General features: G+C 31.8%; 2 protein-coding genes and 1 pseudogene across 3 annotated transcripts; 2 read left to right on the top strand and 1 right to left on the bottom strand.

The window, feature by feature from the left end:
- Window positions 1-1,542: 1,542 nt before the first annotated feature.
- On the top strand, window positions 1,543-3,126 carry LOC119600693. Its single transcript, XM_037951168.1, has 3 exons — window positions 1,543-1,697; window positions 1,765-2,268; window positions 2,677-3,126. The coding sequence occupies exons 2-3, from the start codon at window positions 1,900-1,902 to the stop codon at window positions 3,049-3,051; spliced, it is 744 nt and encodes a 247-aa protein (XP_037807096.1). The 5' UTR covers window positions 1,543-1,697; window positions 1,765-1,899; the 3' UTR covers window positions 3,052-3,126.
- Window positions 3,127-3,161: 35 nt separating this feature from the next.
- Window positions 3,162-4,890, bottom strand: LOC119600759 (annotated as a pseudogene).
- A 30-nt stretch (window positions 4,891-4,920) lies between these two features.
- LOC119600581 (protein zer-1 homolog) lies at window positions 4,921-19,882 on the top strand. Of its 2 annotated transcripts, none has more exons than XM_037951036.1 (11): window positions 4,921-5,442; window positions 12,703-13,078; window positions 13,629-14,326; window positions 15,119-15,196; window positions 17,043-17,167; window positions 17,232-17,403; window positions 17,461-17,622; window positions 17,690-17,851; window positions 17,962-18,111; window positions 18,265-18,510; window positions 18,577-19,882. In XM_037951036.1, exons 2-11 carry the CDS (start codon window positions 12,736-12,738, stop codon window positions 18,736-18,738), a joined length of 2,298 nt encoding a protein of 765 aa, XP_037806964.1. In that variant the 5' UTR covers window positions 4,921-5,442; window positions 12,703-12,735; the 3' UTR covers window positions 18,739-19,882. The 2 variants fall into 2 exon arrangements, with proteins under 2 accessions (XP_037806964.1, XP_037806881.1); XM_037950953.1 differs by having other exon boundaries at window positions 4,948-5,442; window positions 17,690-17,863; window positions 18,577-19,713.
- Window positions 19,883-20,722: the final 840 nt, after the last annotated feature.

Genomic DNA, 20,722 nt, shown 5'->3' with positions numbered 1-20,722 from the left:
CAATTGTGGTCTGAAAAAGACTTTTTCATTGGATACCCTCCACCTGTCAACTGATATTTTAGATCTGTCGTTAATGAGTGTAATGTCCAGTACTTCCTCCCACCCATTGTAATTATCCGTACTTGGAAAAATTAATGTAGGTTTGTTGAAAGCGTTACATATGTTTAGGTTGTTAGTATTAATGAAATTAAAGATTGACTCACCCCTTTCATTAGTTTCACTGCTACCCCAGATTGTATGCCTTGCATTGGCATCACAGCCTAGGATTATGTCGTCAGATGTCTCAATTACGGCCAGGAGATCGCTCACTTCGTCTGGTGGTGCTGTCTTCTCATGTGCCATATAGCTTGAGGCAATTATGAAGCTTCTGTTGTGCGGTAGCTCTACCTTTGCGACTGTTAGGTCCACTGATTAGCCATTCAGATTCTGCTACCAACCACCTTAACCTTAAAAGTGGGGGATGGGGAAGAGGAGGAGACGGGATTTTTTATAGGAAAAATTGGAAAATGAGGATAGGTGGGATAACCTTTGGTCATGAAAGCTTTTAAGTTCAGTGTCTTCCAAATACAAAGGGCTTATACCGAGTGTATTTGCAATGCAAAAGAACCACAGCCGACACTAAAGCCACATCGTGGCAAGATTGTTATCCAGGTGATGGAGATCATTTTCTTAATGCAAAATTTTTTAGAAACTGATTTTCTGCAAGATGTTTTATATGGATGATGGGTTAAATATCGGCAGATCCTCGTAAAACTTGGAGAAAGGATTTGTTTTTAATTTTTAAGAATTTTTTATTCATCCCTGCATAATTTCTCACTTTTGAGCTTGCTCTGTTTTGTTGTTATAAACAATATATTTGCTTCCAAAATCCCACTTTCTGATCTCTTGGATTCCGTTTTTATTTAATGCTATGTTTCCACTGAGGTGTTTTGAGCAAATCTAGTTGATTTGGGCAAAACTAGTTGAAATCATGTAGATTTCCCATACATTTTTGACACATCCAAATCTAGTTAATCTACTAGATTTGATTTAAAACATGCCGAAAATGTATTTTTTCGAACAAGATTTGCTTATGGAACACTGCAATGTGTATAGGATAAGCAAATACTTCTTTGGGCAATACATTCAAAATGAATGTTTTTATCCAAAAAGTGACAATTAATTTCGAAGTGAAAATAATAACAAATTATAATTTTAAAATTAGTGGCATTTAATAAATAAATTTGTTCGCTTACAACTGTAATTTTTTATTTTTAATATGTAATTTTAAATAAAATTAACTTTATTGTGGATATGAAAAAATAAAGTGACAGAATTTGTTCGAAAATTCGAATATTAAAAACGAGTAAGCTCAGTAAAAACACCTTGAAGAGGTTTACGCAAATCTAGCAGAGTTCAAGCCAGTGGAAACATAGTATAAAATCGTTGAAAATTTAAAAACTAAACGTAGTTGAAAACTTTGCCGGCTTACAGTCGATTTTAAGCCACCGCCGACATATTTAGTGTCAGTCGCCGCCGCCGTTAATATTTGTCGGCGCAGAGCTCTGGTGTCGATTGGATCAAAACCATATGTTTTTTGTTTATAAAATTTCTTTTAACAACAATGTAAAGACAACATAAATAAGAAATTACTTTTTATGTTTAAAATATTGACGGTCTCATTTTATAAAATGAAACGACAAACGTTCAAAAAATTTGTATGGAAAAAATTAAAATAATTAACTTTTCACAAATTTTAACAAATATCATGTTTCATTTATCTAGTTTAAAAAAAATAGATGTTCAAGTGATGCTACTTTATTGGTTGTTGGTATTTTAGCAAGTTGTACAAATTTGTCGCAACGTGAATGTACGTGTTGTGCAGATCAATAATCAATTTATTTATAAAAAGGATAAAAAATGGAAGATACAAGCAAGTTGCGTAGTTGTATAGAATTATACAAAACTATGCCGGAACTGTGGAACTGCAAAAATGAAAATTATAAAAATAAAAACATTCGCAATAAGAGGTATAATAAACTATTAATTGAATATAAAAAAGTGAAAAAAGATGCTACACTTGATGAATTAAAGAAGAAAATCGCCAATATGCGTACGTGCTATCGCCGCGAATTAAGGAAAGTCCTTAGAAGCAAAAAGTCTGGAGCAGATGACATTTATGTATCAAATTTATGGTACTATGACTATTTTGATTTTTTGCGAGATGTGGAAATGCCAGGTCGAACGAATTTAAGTTCAGATGAAGAAGAAAGTGGTATTATAAAAGTGGTATGTAGTGAAAGTCATACAATTTTGTATTCGTTTGTTCATTCACCTCTATTCTGCATTTCAATTCGAATCAAATTTTTTTCCGTTTGGCAAGTTTAGTATTCTGCATTTTGCAGGAAATAAAATCGTTGTTACGATCGTAATGGAGAAAACACAATCGTAAATCATTGGAATTAAATGAAATTGCTTTCTTATTTTCATACGATTTTGGTTTTTTTTTTTTTTGGAATAGCAGTTTTCGATCGTATGGTAACTAAATGCGGAAACGTAATCGAAATGCAGAATAGAGCTGATTAATTATACTTTGAGACAAAAAACTATGTGGAATAGATAAGGCCGATTTGATATTTTAAAAAATTTTATAAAAGCTATTACCCTATTGTTAACATTTTATTATTTTATAATTAGGAAAAGAAGCAGGTATCCAAGAAATCATTAGCAGCCGACACAAGAATTGAATTACTTAAGAAAGCGGTCGATCATTTAGAGTCATCTTCAAAAATTGCAAGAGTCGAAGACGAAGCTGATACTTATGCAAATGGATGGGCTTACATGTATAAGCAAATGAATACAAATCAACAATTATTTGCCAAACGAGCAATCGAAGAAATTTTAATATTGGGACGATTCAACAAATTGAATTTTGACACTGTACAATGTATTACCAATCAATCTGCTAATTTCCACACTTCAATTTCAAGAGATACTACACCATGTTCTACCCCCTCGATACCGGTAAATTTCAATGAAGACTCTATCCATTTTCCAAAGAATGAATCATGAACGCTAAGAAATAATTAACAAATAAATTTTAATTTTTGTTTTAAAAAATAAACTCATCTTTGGTGAAGAGATTTACGTAAGAGTGTTCATAATTTAATTAAATTGCTTCAATTGTTTTATTGCTTCACAAAACTTAAGCCTAATTTCTTGTGTTTCATTGGATGAATTTTCATTGATAGTTGGTTCCATTCCTGATAATGCCACAACTCTTTCCAAATTTAGTTCTAGATGAACGACACAAATAATTGTGTAAATAGCAGCATGCTAAAATAACTACAGATGATTTCTCAGGACTTAAATTTATAGTTGTTCGTAGTACACCAAAGCGAGAAGCTAAAATTCCAAAAGCATTTTCGGCATTTACTTGAATTGAGTTCAGTGTTCTATTATAAAGGATCTCATCATCCGTCAAATTCAAATGGTCAAAAGTTTTTAAAACGTTTTTGTGCAAAGGAAACTCTGCATCTGAAACAAATATATAAGGCAATGGCTCTTGTCCATTTAGCACAGGTTTCGGGTCAGGTAGATTTAGTTGAAAATTTCCGAGTTTTTCGAAAAATTTACTTTTTGAAAATATATCTTCGTCCGCTATTCTACCATTTGTACATACATCTACCATCAAAAAATCGTCGCTATTTACTATAGCCATTAAGATAATACTAAACGTTTTTTTTGTAGTTATAATAAGAATGTCCGGATTGCAATGGCCTAACAATATTTATGTGCTTTCCGGTAAGGAATCCTAAACAATTGGGGAACATTGATTTTTCATAAAAATGATCAGAAACATCCATCCATTCGTTAGGAGTTTCAGGTAACTTAAAGTAAAAGGTTAAGTTTAAAAGGCAATTCAGATTTAATGTAACTTATACCTTCATAAAGGGTTTTAAAACTTTTATAATAGCCTCGCATGTTTCAATGACTATTTTTCCTATCGACTGTGTAGATACATCCATTGAAAGTTTAAGGTCTTCATATGAACATCCTGTTGCTAAGAAACGTAGTGTTATTGCTAAACGATTTCTTGCAGGTATAGCCTTTCTCATCAATGTATCTTGTTTTTGTATGTATATTAAAGCTTTTGACAAAATGTCATCAAACATTTCGTCGGTCATCTGTATATAATTTTTGTAATCCATTGTCCCATTTTCCTTTAAAGTTTTCAAAAGTTTGTTCTTAGAATAGGGTTCCTTTGGTAGTATCCACTTTCTCTTTTTTCCTCTTCCTTCTTTTAGCTTCTATTTCGTCCTCTTCCTGTTCCAGCAAGTCGTCGATTATAGCACCCGCAATAAAATTCGATACCATAATTACCCAAACAATTTTAAACAATAAATTGTAAAGATTGTAAGATTGTAAACAGATTTAAAATATTTTTTTTGGAGCAGTGTTATCAACTTTGTGCTTTTAATACTATTGTTGGGGTGTTTAATATTCCAAGTAGGGTTCTATAGTTGAAAAAAGTTGATTTTTTAAAATTTATGGAAAAACGACTTAAAATTTTTGAAATTGTCGATTATTCGGCACTTCAGATCCATAAATCACTAATAACAATAAAATTCGGTATACATTATTTTTATATAAACAAGAATCTCTGCATTAAATTTTACCACTGTCGGCCTTAGATAACATAAAAAGATTTTTTCGGAAAATCAGTTATTGTTCAGAATTTATTATATGGCAAAATTCAAAGAAAATGCTTTATTAAAAAATATATATAACATTTTGTGTCAATTTTTCTTGTTTTAATTTTTTTATATTTAAAAATTTAGTCGGCTTGCAGTTGGTTTTTATATGCCGCCGAAATAATTAATGTTAACTGCAAACGCCGTTAATTTTCGTCGGCGGAGGTCTCTGTTAACCAGCCATATGTAAATGACAACCAAAACGTCAAACAAAAAATTGAACAACGAAATTTCACTTATTTCCTCGAAAAAAAAATTGTTTGCAAAAAGAATACCAGAAAAAAGCTAAAAAATATTTCCAAATTAATTAATTATAAACAAATAAAAATCGAAAGCAAAAATGAATAAACGAAACCTACTTAACATAATGAATCACAAACATAAATAAAAGTGAATGGGAAGTGGATAAATAAAGAAAAAAATTATACTGTGACTTTTGTTAGAATTCCAGAAGAAACGACATAACAAAATAAAAGAAAAAACTAAATTTCGATTTCTTTACGAATTTTAATTAGAGTGACAATAAAGTCAAAATAATAATTGTATAATTGCATATAGTGCCAAGTGATAAGTGTTCCGAAAAAAGCTCAAGAAGAAAAGGCAAAAGAAAAGATCATCACCACATTATTACATACCGTCCGCACGCCCACTGCGGTTGCAAGGACAAAAGTGAGAGTTGCACATAATTTGTTGCTGCAGCAGCGTATAGGTAATATGCGCTTATAAGATACAATCTAGTATACTATATATCTTCTAAACATTGTATGACGTCGTATGTATACGATTGCATGTTTGTTCTTTTATTTTCTATATGAATGTCGCAAGTTCATTTGGTTATGTATCTCTATGTCCGTCCGTCTGACAGGCTGGATTGCTGACCACTTTCAACTGTAGGGGGTTGTTAAAAACACGATCGTATATGTATATACATATATATATATATATATTTGTTATATATGTTTTGTTTGTTTTCTATTCCCCAATAGCACTTTTTCTTTGTTGTTAGCCTTGCCTTCAGTATGTTGTTTGATATGCTGCCGTTATTGTTGCAGCAGCTTCTATCGACGCCGCCGTTGTTGTTATTGTAATTAAAAAGTTGTTACAATAAAATAATTAAGAAAGTATTGTCGGGTAGTCCCGACCATATGATACCTTTAACTACTGAAAAAGTGATGCTTTAATATAAACCGTTTCGCAATGATTTGTTATAAAATATTTTTAAACTCTATTTTTCCAATACCGATAACAATAAGGGTTCATTGAAAAATACTCCCATGAAAGCTTGATAAAGTAAAATTAAAATGAGATCAATTTTTTGTGTACATACTTTTGAAGAAACTTGTAATACCCAGCCTATAGGGTATAAACATTGAAGTAACTAACAATGCAAATTGTAACAACTTCTCTGTCACACATAAACACAAAAAATAGTAGATACGTAAGCATGTAAACAAACAAATTAAAATACAAACATTTGTTTAACACATTAATTTGCAATTGATTTTATTTGTTGTTTATTAGCATTATTTTAATAGGAAATGCTTTTCAAAATATAGAAACATAGAGCACGTAAATATTTAAGGGGTCAACAAAGTTTGATGTTTATTATTATTTAAAATCCAAAGAACCATTACCATAAAATAATAAACAATTGAAACAAGGAAGGGAAATGAGACTAAAGGCCACTTCGTCCAAAATGCGGATTGAGACATATTAGTCTTCAACTGATCCCCTTATAATTCTGTAATTTTTAAAAACTTTAAACGAAGTTTTACATTCGCAAAAATGGTCAGCTTTAGAGGTTAGGTTTAACGATCCTATTTCTAAAAATTCTAAAGTTTTAGTCCGATTTGAACGAAATTTTACATAAGCAAAGAGGAAGTGTTTTCGAGTTTAAGTTTAAGGATTCTATTTTTTCCTTCGTGTCCCGATATTTACAGCATTTTTAACCACAATACTTTCGTTTTTATTCCCTTCGTGAGAATATATGGGGAATTTCATGTCAAAGACCCAACTCAAAAAATCGATTTTGAGGAATTTGGTCAAGAACTTAGATAGCCATTTCTTCTATTTCCAAAAAAAATAATTTTTAAAAAATTTAACTTAATTTTACCCTAATTTTCTCAAAATAGACGTTTTTTGTTGTATTTTCTTTTGTTCAAAAGAAGCTTAGTCCATCCCATTATGGGACTATAAAGCCCTTAAAGGAAATCGTATAAGCTTTCTTTTGAGCAAAAAATGGCCCATTTTGAAAAAAAAAATAAATTTTTTTTTTTGGAAACAATGAAGAAATAGCTATCTGAACTTCTTTAGATAATTTTTGCTAGGACCAATAAGTGAAAAGTTACACTCATTTGAATAAAACCCTCTATGACCAAAATGTCCAAGTTTGACCCACTTAAGTCCGGCAGTTCTTGACCGATACAGCTGACCTGTCCTACTATCCAATAGTACTAACATTGGTGGAAATTTCAGCCTAATCGGAAGACTTCGATTTTAAAAGTTGGGTCACTTGACTCGAAATTGCCCATATGTATAAGCTTGTCATTCTGTTTGTAATTTCCACAATATAATTTTCCGACCCTATAAAGTACATATGTATATATATATATTCTGGATCCTTATAGAAAGCGGAGTGGATTAAGCCATGTCCGCCTTTTTGTGAAAATCAATTGCCCATATGTATAAGCTTGTCATTCTGTTTGTAATTTCCACAATATAATTTTCCGACCCTATAAAGTACATATGTACATATATACATATATTCTGGATCCTTATAGAAAGCGGAGTGGATTAAGCCATGTCTGTCTTTTTGTGAAAATCAATTTGCTGAAGACCCCAGATATCTTCGGGATACAAATCTTCAATAATTCTGTCAGACATGCTTTCGAGAAGTTTCCTATTTAAAATCAGCAAAATCCGTCACAAATGACGGATGAGCAAAAATCTCAGACAACCTCGGAAAATTTCATCAAAAAATAAAATTTTTTTGCATGCTTTAACAAAAAAGCATACATACATATGTATGTATGTTTGGATATGTATTGGTTTCATTGCTTTGCGTATTTTTTTGAGTCGAGAAAAATTAAATAAATTGAAGTTTTATAAAATTATATTTTTTAAACATACTATGGTGAAAGGTATATAAGGTTCGGCAAAGTAGAATATTGGCTACATACTTGTTTGATAATAACTTGCCCAAACTTTTACCGATTTTTTCCATTTCTTATCGGACTAATAAAAAATGTATATCGTTAGCTTAGTACGCAAACGTAACAAGTCCTCTTTTGAAAATTTTACAGGAGAAGCAAAAAACTTCATAACTTCTCTTGTATTTTATATTTTTAAAATCTGTAAACGTAGTTTTTTTTCTTAGATATCTCCTTTTTAATATCGGTAGTAAAACAATTTAAAAATAATGCTGTTGAATATTTACAGCGGATTTTTTAGGACTTAGCACGTTTTCTTTTTCTGAATTTTTATTTTTTGCTGGACTTAGCACATTTTCTTATAACTTTTTCCTTACGTACAGGTTCTATTTTGAAGATAATTTGATATAATTTGATACAAATATTTTGCTGTGTCCTTCGGACGAAGTGTATAAAATTTTGTTAGTGTAGGTCCACTATTTCTTATAGCCCTCATACAAGCGGCTGCTTGAAAAAGAGATTAAAGAGAAATAAACATGTTGAGAAGCTTGTAATCGTGATCAAATTTGGAGCAAGTTATTTTTTTGTATTGAAAAATTATATAGTAAAGAATGGCGGTCATCGGACTTTATTTGATCCTTGCCCCCATATAAGATGCCCTTCAGAAAGGTATTTTTAACGCTCATAAATCCATTAAACCTATCAGTATAGCTTTGAAATTCTATATAGAGAAAACTTTAATGAACTTAAATTGCTACACTAATTTTAATGAGTATCGGTCCATATTTGACCATAGCTCCCATATAAAGTAACCTTGAACAAATTACTCTAACGCTTATAACTGTTTTTAAAATACCAGAATAGTGATGAAATCCGACATAAACAAGTTTTATGGGACCCAAACACTATATACAACATTTTATGAGGATAGGGCAATGTTTGACCCTACCCCAACGACTTTAAAGCACACAACTGGCTTAAAATAGCAGTATAGCGATGCAATTCAACGTTAACAAGTTTTATAGGAATCAAAATTTCTTTGCTAACTACTATGACATTCGGTCCATAACTTACGCTATTCTCTATATCATCCCTCTTAAAGAAAATCAGTTTATTGTCAATATTTACTTGTTTTACTTTATTTTAAAAAAGTATTCCATGATTTCTTACTTAATTGAAGATTTTACAAACTACACACTATTTCCTAGACGTTGATGTGCAAAATGATTGATATTTCTTTTTACATGACTAATTAATGCGTTTATAATAGCAAATTGTAAGGACTTAACACTTTTTCTTTGTATATTTTTATTGTTTTGAGGACTTAGCACGTTTGCATACCGGAGCAAAAGTACATGTTTAAAGTATAAAAAAGGTAATTTTTTGATTATATCATGTGTATTTCAAGTTATACTACCATTCTGCATTAAAATCTCAATTTTTATAAAAAGTGGACTTGTTACGTTTGTGTACTAAGCTAACGAAATATCGAATAAAAAAGAGTTGTTTAAAAATAATGACTGATTATAAAGTTATATGCATTTCAAAAAAGGCACATTTTTCTAGTTTTTTGAGAAAAATACTTTTTTCTTTTTATTTATATGAAGAATTTATCCTTTTTGAAATGCTAACTTTACGCGAAATATTTTAAATGAAAAAAAAAAATTTAAGGAGAAGCAGATCCATAAAAATGCGTATTGTTATGTAAAATTAACATTTGGAAAAAACTTCTCAAATTGTATAATCGATATTAAATTGTAGTAATCTGTTTTAGATGAACCAATTTATTATTAATAATTTTGTAAAGGCTTTCGATAACCCCGATCCTGATATGGATATTATAAAAAAAAAAAAATAAAAATAGAATATCCAATGCGAAACCAACCAGGATACTTATTGACTCTGGCAGGGGTTATAACGGGGCATGCGGGAATTCCTTTTGAATATTTATTCACAAATGGAAAGGATCCAAATTATTTGTGTAGAAGAGCTGAGAAGGTTCTGAATACGGCCTTGAGCTGGGCTCAACCGAGAGGCATCAATGTTAACCCGGCAAAACGGAAATCTGTCTTTTCACAAGAAAGACAAAAATTTCTACGTACACTGAACCTTGCTTCCTGGGCAAGAAGATACCAGTGACAGACAAAGTTAAGTACTTAGGTGTAATCCTCGACCGGAAATTAAAATGGAGACACCACATAGAGGATAGGATCAACAAGGCACATCGGTGCTGGGCGATATGTAGGAAAGCTATAGGCATGAAATGGGGTCTTAGTCCTACTATGACAAATTGGCTTTATAAAAGTGTGATTAGACCAATTCTATCTTATGCTTCAAAAATCTGGTGACCTGCTTTAGACAAAAAGTGCAATATCAAACTGCTACAGGGAGTTCAGCGTACATGCTGCTTGGGTATAAGTGGTGCCATGTGTACTACTTCAACGAAGGCTCTGGAAACGTTGCTAGATATTCCACCTATTGAAACATATTTAGGATATGAGGCGGCGCTTACAGCCGAACGGCTCTTTACTTTAGGCGAACTGGTCAAAAGCGGTTATAGGTCACGTTATCAATGTATACTGGACACATTGGAAGGTTATACACAATCATCGGACGTGCCTGATCGTATACCAGACACAGAATATGTCGGAAACTTTGCAACGCTGGTCCCAGATAGAATGTCTTGGTCAAGCGGAACATTAGAGCAAATACCATTAGGAATCCGTTGTTACATGGATGGCTCTAAATTGGGGGACAAAGTGGGGCTGGGTTTCTATATTGAAGACCCAGAAACAGAATTATACCACCGTTTACCAAATCATAACACAAGCTTGCAGGCAGAAGTACGAGCAATAACGGAATGCGTAAATTGGATTATAATAAATATGGCGCCCACAGCGCTTAATATATTTACCTACAGCCAGAAGGCAATTAGGGCGATATCACGCGATAGAACTAAATCTAAGACCGTATTGGATTGTAAGAAAGCTTTAACTGAATACTCTCCCAGAGGTAAGGTTCACATCATATGGGTACCAGCCCACTCGGGAGTAGTCGGTAACGAAAGGGCGAATGTAATAGCTTTAAAGGGAAGGGAGCTCGAGGCAGTTAACCTGACAAACGCAAAACCATTCGACGCAACAAAAGCTGAACTAAAAATATGGGTGAGAGAATCCCATAAGGCCTCTTGGAATAATGAAACAATGGGTAGAACCACGAAGATCCTATGGGGTGATCCTGATGAGAGCAAGACGAAAAATCTCCTCAAAATGAGCAAGTCTGAAGTTAGTATGATGGTACGTATTCTGAGTGGACACACGGGACTACGAAAAATTGGACGTGCGGATTCAGATGAATGTAGAGCATGTGAAGAGGACAGTAAAACTCTGGAGCACTTTCTTTGCCACTGCCAGGTATTCGTCGAAATTAGATCGAAGTATCTAGGAAGTGATGTTATTCCGGAAATAACATTCCTGACTAACACTGATTGGAAGATTCTTAGGAATTACGTTCAGGAAACTGAGTTTCTGAACACTGAAAAATAATTCTTTCGTTTTTTTTTTCATGATAAGACAAATTAAATAAATAAAAAATAAAAGAAGTGCACAACAGGCCCGATAGTGGCCTAGGTGTATTTCTTACATCCTCCTATCGACCTACCTACCTACCTATTCACAAATGTGATAAAAATATTAGATAATTTAAGGAAACTCTTGCATTAATAAAATTTTTTTACTGGTGATGATTTTACTTAATAGTAAATTATAACTGAATTATGTGTCATGCTTTCAAGACGAAAACCTGAATTATTTTGAAGATAATGTTATCAGATATACAAATTACATTTAGGGCGGGATTTACTGCTCTGGCAAAGAAAAAAATTATATGCAATTTTTAAACATTAGAAATGTTACAGAAATGAACGAAACTTATAAAAAAATACATTGTGTCTTTAAAAAGTTGCAGGTTATCATATATCAAAAAATTTTATAAAATTTCTGGGAATTTCCGGGAATGAACATTTTGAAAAGTCAATTCGCGGATATGGAAAATATCCGAGAAATTAGAAACTCTAGATCCTAGTGATTCTCTTTTATTCATAACACTTGTTAGTCTAACCTAACCCTTTACAGCCATTTCCGGTTCCAAATTTAAAAAGTACTCTTTTAGAAAAACTTTCTATTAACGTTAGTATTAAAAATATAAATAGAATGTAAAAGCTTAGTCATGTAGATATCATTATTCACTCTTTCTACAGATAACTGTATTAAAATTAACATACCATTTGAAAGACATTGCTTAATTAGTCATTAAATATCCATGTAAATATCCAAATTTTCAAACATGTTTACTATGCGTAGACAACAGATGATTCGAAGTTATTTTCGAAACATTTTGTTAAAATCTTGAAAAATGAGAAACCAGAAAGAATTTTTTTTTAAAATAGATTATTGTAATTAAAATAACACATGATTTAAAAAGATACTTCATTGTTTTAAATGTATCCTACAATCTTAGGCACTTTGGAAAAGAATCATAGAAACGTGGATAACTATAGTTAACCTTCAACAAAGAGACGTTTAATTCATAAATGAAGTGAAAATTTTAACGAAATTTAGAACTTTTTAGAAAATTAATTATTTTTAAGAAATTCGTTCTAGAAATAGATACAAATAGAAAACTGGTAAAATTAATAAATACATGTCAACAATGAACGCGATTAACAGCGCAAATCTGATACAGATAGTAAACAATAACAAGTGATTTTGTTTTAACAAACTTTACATAACTTTGTTTTTTTTTTATATTTATATTTACAGGCGTTCGGACCGAAAACAAATAAAATCATTGAAATGAGCGGCAAAGTTCGTTTAAAGTCGAATGGAATTTTGGATGAAGATCCATTAACACTCCAGGATATTGTATATCGTTATATCTGCAAAAATCTAGATGTTGTTAGATGTGAAGACATCGACGATGACCATGACATTGATGATGTCGATAATGACGATGAAAAACGTTATCATTTACGGGATGGCATCGTCTTACCAAATGACATTTGCGATCGTCTTATAGATACGTATCAAAAACACTTCTATCGACAGTTTGATGATAAATTTATCAGTTTATTTAGAGATACAAACAGGACTTCATTAAATGTTGTACATTTGCGTAATAGTCATTTAACAAATTATGGTAAGTACAACAATCTCTCTCTATCACCTTCTGTATAATCTATTGCTATAATAATATTAAAATGTAATATAATTAATTGATTTATTACAATAAACCTTATCTATAGCATTTGTGTGATTTTATTCTTACTGTTGTTGTTGGTTTTTTTGTAACACATTTAGAAAAATTGTCGCTTACGTTATTGATTTCATTCGAGAAATGTATTGATAAGCGGTCAATTTAAATTTTCCTCATAGTGATGATAAACTGATATTACAAGGTGTGTTGCCGTTTAACCGTATATATTCATTCAATAAAATGCTGTTGACCTGACGTGATTGCTATGTGTGATTAATCTTAATTCAATACATTAATACGGTTTTCTCTATGACATACATACATATGTATTTATTTTAATATAAATTCACACATATTATTATTATTATTAATTTACCGGGATAACATGATATCTATACAGAAATATTACCTTTCAGACCACCAATTGCTCTAATAAATGTTTGTGTGTATGTAGAACAAAATTTGAATAATACCTTATTTTATTTGATTACAGGACTCGAAATACTAATGCGCCACAAATTATATTCACTTTCGATGTGGTATTGCGACAACGTTACCGTACAATCTCACGAACTACTCGCTCATTATGGTGAAAGTTTACGTTCGTTGGAATTGGGTATTGGCTCGCATATGCTACAGAACGCTGAGCCGAATGATAAAGACCCTGTTGACTTTCAATTCAATTGTCCACACCTACGTCGTCTTGTATTGAACGGTGTTGTTTTACATCATCGTTTGCAATTTGCACATCTGGAAGATTTAACACACTTGGATTTGACTTCATGTGTTTTAGCGAATTTCAGTCTTCAAGCCCTGGATACCCTGCCTAAACTTCATACACTAATACTCTTTAACGTCTGGCCTATCGTAAATCAATTACCTGCCATTTGCTGTTTACGACGTCTTCGTACATTAGATATTTCGATATCGAGTTCGGGCAATGGTCATGGCACCTACGATTTGCCAGATCAATCGCTTGAAATGTTAATGGATAATCTGCGAGATTTAACACATTTGGATATATCCGGTACTAATTTGGCTGGTAATGGTGTGGCAACGAAAGAGTCCAGTCATAAAGTGAATACAGATATACCGGGCCTTGCGACACGGACACAAAGGCCGTTACAATTTTTAGGTTTATATCATACAGCACATTGGGCTTGCAAACGTCATGATATACCAGCTATAGAGGTAAGTTTTTTTTTACGAATTCTGTAAATAAGAAAGTCAGAAATTCTGAATTTTTTGAGGATGGATGGCTTTTGTTTTATGTTTTTCATATGAAGGTCTTATATATGTTATCAAATTACAATTTTAAAAATTTTATTATTACAATAACTGTTAAATTAAACCAGAGTTTGAATCTGGCAAAAAATCATATTATATTTCAGAAATGTTTAACTATAATTCGGAAATTGTACCCACAAGAGTATAATTGATTCTTTTACAATTTCATTTCAAGACTAGTGTATATCACAACGATAAGAGATAACTGTTCCTGTCAGATCTTCTATGGCATTTGATTTTCATCTCGTTTAATTTTTAATATTTGAATTTTAATACTTTTTACTACTTTAATTTTACCACTTGTTTTGGATGTATTAGTGTAAAAAGATCGCTCTTCATATGTATGACAGTAGTTATCGCAGATTCCAAAATTAGGAACAGAGTCTAAGGATTGACAACTGCTGCAGCGGATACAAATTTGATTAACTCAGAGAATTTAGTTTCCATAAACGGATTGATAATGACAAGAGTATATGTCCGTGCGGAGTGCACATGATAGCCAGTTTAGAGTCTCTTTATGAAACACGTATGAACCTTTTCAATAAGTTCTATAGGAAAATGTAAGAAAGAAAGTGGGGATGGGGACGGTGTAGTACTATTATGCTTTGTAATGTCATGACTCATGAGCAAAAAGTTCTTCAGACTTTATTATATAATTTTGCTAATGTATTTGATATTTATTATTTTTTTTCGTAGATTGCCGGCGATGCAAATGAACAACAAATTTTAACTGCTGCGCGGTACTATTACGATAGACCTGTTCTATTAACAAGAGTAAGTTTACTAATATAATATTTTGCACTTTTATCGAACAATGTGTAGTAGAAAAGTAGACAGTCGAAACTATAGAACAGTGCATAGTCTAGACTATAGAACAGTCTATAGCCGAGAATAGTGTATAGTCGTGACTATAAAGCAGTCTATATCCAGGATTGTAGAACAGTCTATGGTCATGTCTATAGAACAGCTTATCGTCATGATTATTGAACTGTCTATAGTCGAGGCTACGGACTCGTCTGTAGTCAATACTGTAGAACTGTCTACCGTCGATACTATAGAACAGTTAAGACTATAGAACTATAGAAGAGTCCATAGTCGAAACTATAGAAGAGTCTATAGTCGAAACTATAGAAGAGTCTATAGTCGAAACTATAGAACAGTCTATAGTCGAGACTTAGAAAGTCTGTAGCCGAGACTATAGAACAATCTATAGTCGAGACTATAGAACAGTCTATAGTCGAGACTATAGAACAGTCTATAGTCGAGACTATAGAACAATCTATAGTCGAGACTATAGAACAGTCTATAGTCGAGACTATAGAACAGACTATAGTCGAGACTATAGAACAGTCTATAGTCGAGACTATAGAACAGTATATAGTCGAGACTATAGAACAGTATATAGTTGAGACTATAGAACTATAGAACTGTCTATAGTCGAGGCTACGGACTCGTCTGTAGTCAATACTGTAGAACTGTCTACCGTCGACACTATAGAACAGTTAAGACTATAGAACTATAGAAGAGTCCATAGTCGAGACTATAGAACAGTCTATAGTCGAGACTATAGAACAGTCTATAGTCGAGACTATAGAACAATCTATAGTCGAGACTATAGAACAGTCTATAGTCGAGACTATAGAACAGACTATAGAACAGTCTATAGTCGAGACTATAGAACAGTATATAGTCGAGACTATAGAACAGTATATAGTTGAGACTATAGAACTATAGAACTGTCTATAGTCGAGGCTACGGACTCGTCTGTAGTCAATACTGTAGAACTGTCTACCGTCGACACTATAGAACAGTTAAGACTATAGAACTATAGAAGAGTCCATAGTCGAAACTATAGAATAGTCTATAGTCGAAACTATAGAAGAGTCTATAGTCGAAACTATAGAACAGTCTATAGTCGAAACTATAGAACAGTCTATAGTCGAGACTTAGAAAGTCTGTAGTCGAGACTATAGAACAGTCTATAGTCGAGACTATAGAACAGTCTATAGTCGAGACTATAGAACAATCTATAGTCGAGACTATAGAACAGTCTATAGTCGAGACTATAGAACAGACTATAGTCGAGACTATAGAACAGTCTATAGTCGAGACTATAACAGTATATAGTTGAGAATATAGAACAGTATATAGGCGAGACTCTAGAACAGTATATAGGCGAGACTATAGAACAGTCCATAGTCAAGGCTATAGAACAGTCTATAGCCGAGACTATAGAACAGCCTATAGTCGAGACTATAGAACAGTCTATAGTCGAGACTATATAACTGTCTATAGTCGAGACTATATAACTGTCTATAGTCGAGACTATAGAACAGACTATAGTCGTGACTCTATAACTGTCTATAGTCGAGACTATAGAACAGTATATAGTCGAGGCTATAGAACAGTCTATAGTCGAGTCTATAGAACCGTCTATAGTCGAGACTATAGAACAGACTATAGTCAGGACTGTAGAACAGTCTATGGTCGTGTCTAGTGAACAGTCATGATTATTGAACTGTCTATAGTCGAGCCTATAGAAGAGTCTATAGTCGAGACTTTAGAAAAGTTTACAGTACAATGTATAATATTAATATAATCATTTCATACTTTTCTTAAGGTTCTCAATGATTTATATCATCTCTTCCGGTTTGAAAACTGCAAAGATATACACACCGCTTTAGATGTTGTATTGACTGCTATGGATAGACATTTGAAATTTAAACATATGCAAATATCTGGCAGGTTAGTTTAATGTCAATTATATTTCGAAATTGTTTTAAATTCTTACAATTTTTATTTTATTTAGTGCGACATTATTTTATATAGTAAAGGGACGAGATCGTTCTAAATTTGGTACACCTCTAAGAAATCACATAATACGGACATTGCTCAATGGCATGGAGATGCATGTAAACGACGATACAATGCTACGAAATGGTTACCTTACTTTAACACAATTTCAAATGCCCACTGATGTGGTATGTACTCAATTTGAGAATGGAATACATTTAACTAACTTTTGTTTCCATTTCCAGTTGTTTGAGTATGAACGTCTGATTACCATACTCTTGTATGGAGTTTCGAAAACAGAACAAGAAGGTTTTGTACAGAGAATAGCTATATATTTATTAAATACATTGGCCTGTCAGGTTGATGGTCGCCAAAAACTATTTTTGGGTGAACTTGGAGTTGTAAGTGTAAGTATTTTTTGCATTATTAATTTTATATTACAGTTTTTATTTTAATTATTTTTTGTTTCAACAGACTATGTTAAGCTTAATTAAAGATCGTTTAACACGTTCGGTATTCGATGATGTCATGGAAGTGGCATGGTCAACTATGTGGAATGTAACTGATGAGACTGCTATTAATTGTAAGAGATTTTTGGATGGCCATGGTATGGAGTATTTTTTGAGATGTTTAAATGTAAGTAATTGTGTAAGTATTTATTTTACACTTTCCTACCATCCTACCTTTCTTTAAAATCATTCCTTTTTTGTATGTGTTCGTGTGTTTGTATATTGGTTTTATTGCAGGCATTTAGGGAACGTGATGAATTGCTACGAAACATGATGGGCTTGTTGGGCAATGTAGCCGAAGTTAAATGGTTGAGGCCAAAATTAATGACTCAAAAATTTATTGAAGTTTTTGCTGAACTATTATCATCCGAAAGTGATGGCATAGAGGTACGTATGTTTGATTATATGAAACGAATAGTTTTCCAACTGGAGAGATCATGCGAAAATTAGTTTTTTGCATGGAAAATTTGCTCATAAAAACTTAAAAAATACTTTTATTTTGTAAATACTTAAATTTTTGTTATTTTTTTTTAAACTTAGGTAAGTTACAATGCAGCTGGTGTGCTGGCACATATAGCTTCAGATGGTGCAGAAGCATGGACAATTAAAGAACCTTCACGTGATGAGGTTCTTATAAGTATGGTGAATGCCATAAGACGTTGGGATATTAAAAGTGAACGTAATATTAATTACCGCAGTTTTGAACCTATTCTAGGACTAGTACGGTGTTATGAAACACCACAGTGCCAACATTGGGCTGTTTGGGCTTTGGCAAATCTAACACAAGTAAGTATTTTTTTGTTATAAAATATAAATTGCCTGCAAATAATATGAATATTTAAATCAAATCAGGTGTATCCAGACAAATATTGTCAACTTGTTGAACAAGAGAATGGCATACAAATACTGAATGAACTTATTGACCATCCGAGTCCATATGAGGAAATTAAAGGTATAGCGCGAATGGTCATCGACCAGTGTACTAAACGTCCTCGTCCTATGTTAGAGGGCTAAAATGACTCAAAAAATCTCGTTGCCACTAAGAGTGAGTGAGCGTATTGTAGTATAAGAAGGAAGATTTTAAGTGAGAGATTGTAAAATTACATTAAAACAAAAGAAGAGAAAACAAAACAAAAAATGCTAAATAAAATATTAAGATTATTAATTATTTTATTTTGTTAAGTCCTGATATTTAACGTAAAGTTTGTTTTTTAGGTGGGTGTAGAACTTTAAAATAATAAATTGTATTAATTGCAATAAAATTGTCTTGAGAAAGAAAATTAACTTAAATGTTAAATATAAACTTTTGTATGAACAGCACTTAAATTTAAATAACATTTGCTTTAAAATGATAACCTATGTATTGTATTATTCTAAATTATTGGTTTTCATTTAATATTGAAAATCGATTATAATGTAGCTTTAAGCTATTTTTACGGTCAAGGTTCGATATATTTTTTGGATTGTGATTGCCTTGGCTGTGAGTGCAATGGTACTTTGTACATGTAAACATTTTACTACAAAAACCTTATTTTTTCTTAAATATCCGTACATAAGTCGGTAATATTACGGTGAATGTTGTGGTTTTTGAATAAAAAGCCTATACTGGAGCCTATATTCCAGAGTTATTCAATTTCACGATCTCCATAATCAAAATATTTTAATAATTTCGAGATCACACCTCATATACAAAGTGATACCAAAACTAAACATGAAAAGACTTAAATCTATTAAAATGGCTGAAACAGTGCGACTGGCTTAAAGTTCTACACCTTTAAGAAATAAACATCCCCCCGTATTTCATACATAATTTTCTTATTCTTCCTTCAAAACTTTTATTTTGCTACTATTTACTTTCTTTACTCATTAATATTTGTTTGCAAAATTAATGAAGTTTAACTTGTATAAAATATAATTAAAGAATAATATGTTTAATTATCCTGTTATAAATTAAAAACAGTAAACTATAGTTAATGAAAAAAAATATACAACAAGAAATTAAATTGTTACTAAATATTATTCAGATTTTTTGTTTTATTTAATTTGTTTATTTTTAATTACATTCATACATACTTATGCAAAAAGAAATTAATATAGATTTATAATAAATTATTTAAAAAAAATGATTAAAATATTAAAAAGAAATTAAATTATTTCCTTACTACATAGTTTTTACTTTTAAAATCTGTCTGAATAGGACACTAAAAATTATAATGAAACATATCAAGTGATTGTGGAAAAAACAATTAAATTAGGTTTTTTTTAAGTTATCACTACATTTCCTAGAAAAAAAGACATTAGTAAGCTTTTACTAGATCTGTTTTAAGAAATGAAAGTCCATAAAGTAGTAAGTGAGCTGTGATGTTGACAGCGGAATAAGAAACACGATAACCTAGTTCGTATATTTGTCGGTATTTGTGAGTAATACAGAAACCTTTTTAACTCTCTATTTGTAATTACTTATTTTTGTACTTATTAGTAAGCGAGAGCGGTTTTATTGAGATCAAATGCTACTGTATAAGTAGTAAAAAGTGATATTAGCTCATTACTGTCAATATAAGTTTTTGCTGGGTATTTAATGCGGATACCTCACGTCACAATAACGTCGATGAAATTTAAGCATCTTCTATTGTATTTTGATGTTGATTGCATGTCATCAGAGGAGCCATTTTAAGTTTTGAACTAAGCAACTGCAGCCTCTGCGAAATATTGTTTGGTAAGTCCTTCAAATATACGAAAACGTTTAGTAGACATGCCAACTTTACTACTTTTCGACTTGCAGAATTAGGGTCGAGAACTATATGAGCAGAAATATTTTTAAACCTTGGTCCCATCTTGACCAATCCTACATACTATGTAAACAATTGCAATTTAAATAGATTTATTTAAAATTTTTTTATTTAATAAAAATTTGCAAACAAAAGATTTATTTTAAAGACAACCACAACAAACAATTTATACTTGATGTCTAGCGACGTCTACTACGGCTGCGGCGTCT

Source organism: Lucilia sericata, unplaced genomic scaffold (genome assembly GCF_015586225.1).
Source record: "Lucilia sericata isolate MDLA Ls3-8-SP2 unplaced genomic scaffold, ASM1558622v1 Contig000000F_arrow, whole genome shotgun sequence".
Taxonomy (NCBI): Eukaryota; Metazoa; Arthropoda; class Insecta; order Diptera; family Calliphoridae; genus Lucilia; species Lucilia sericata.
Note: the sequence above shows the minus strand (reverse complement) of the source record. Positions and strands in the feature narration are given on the sequence as shown.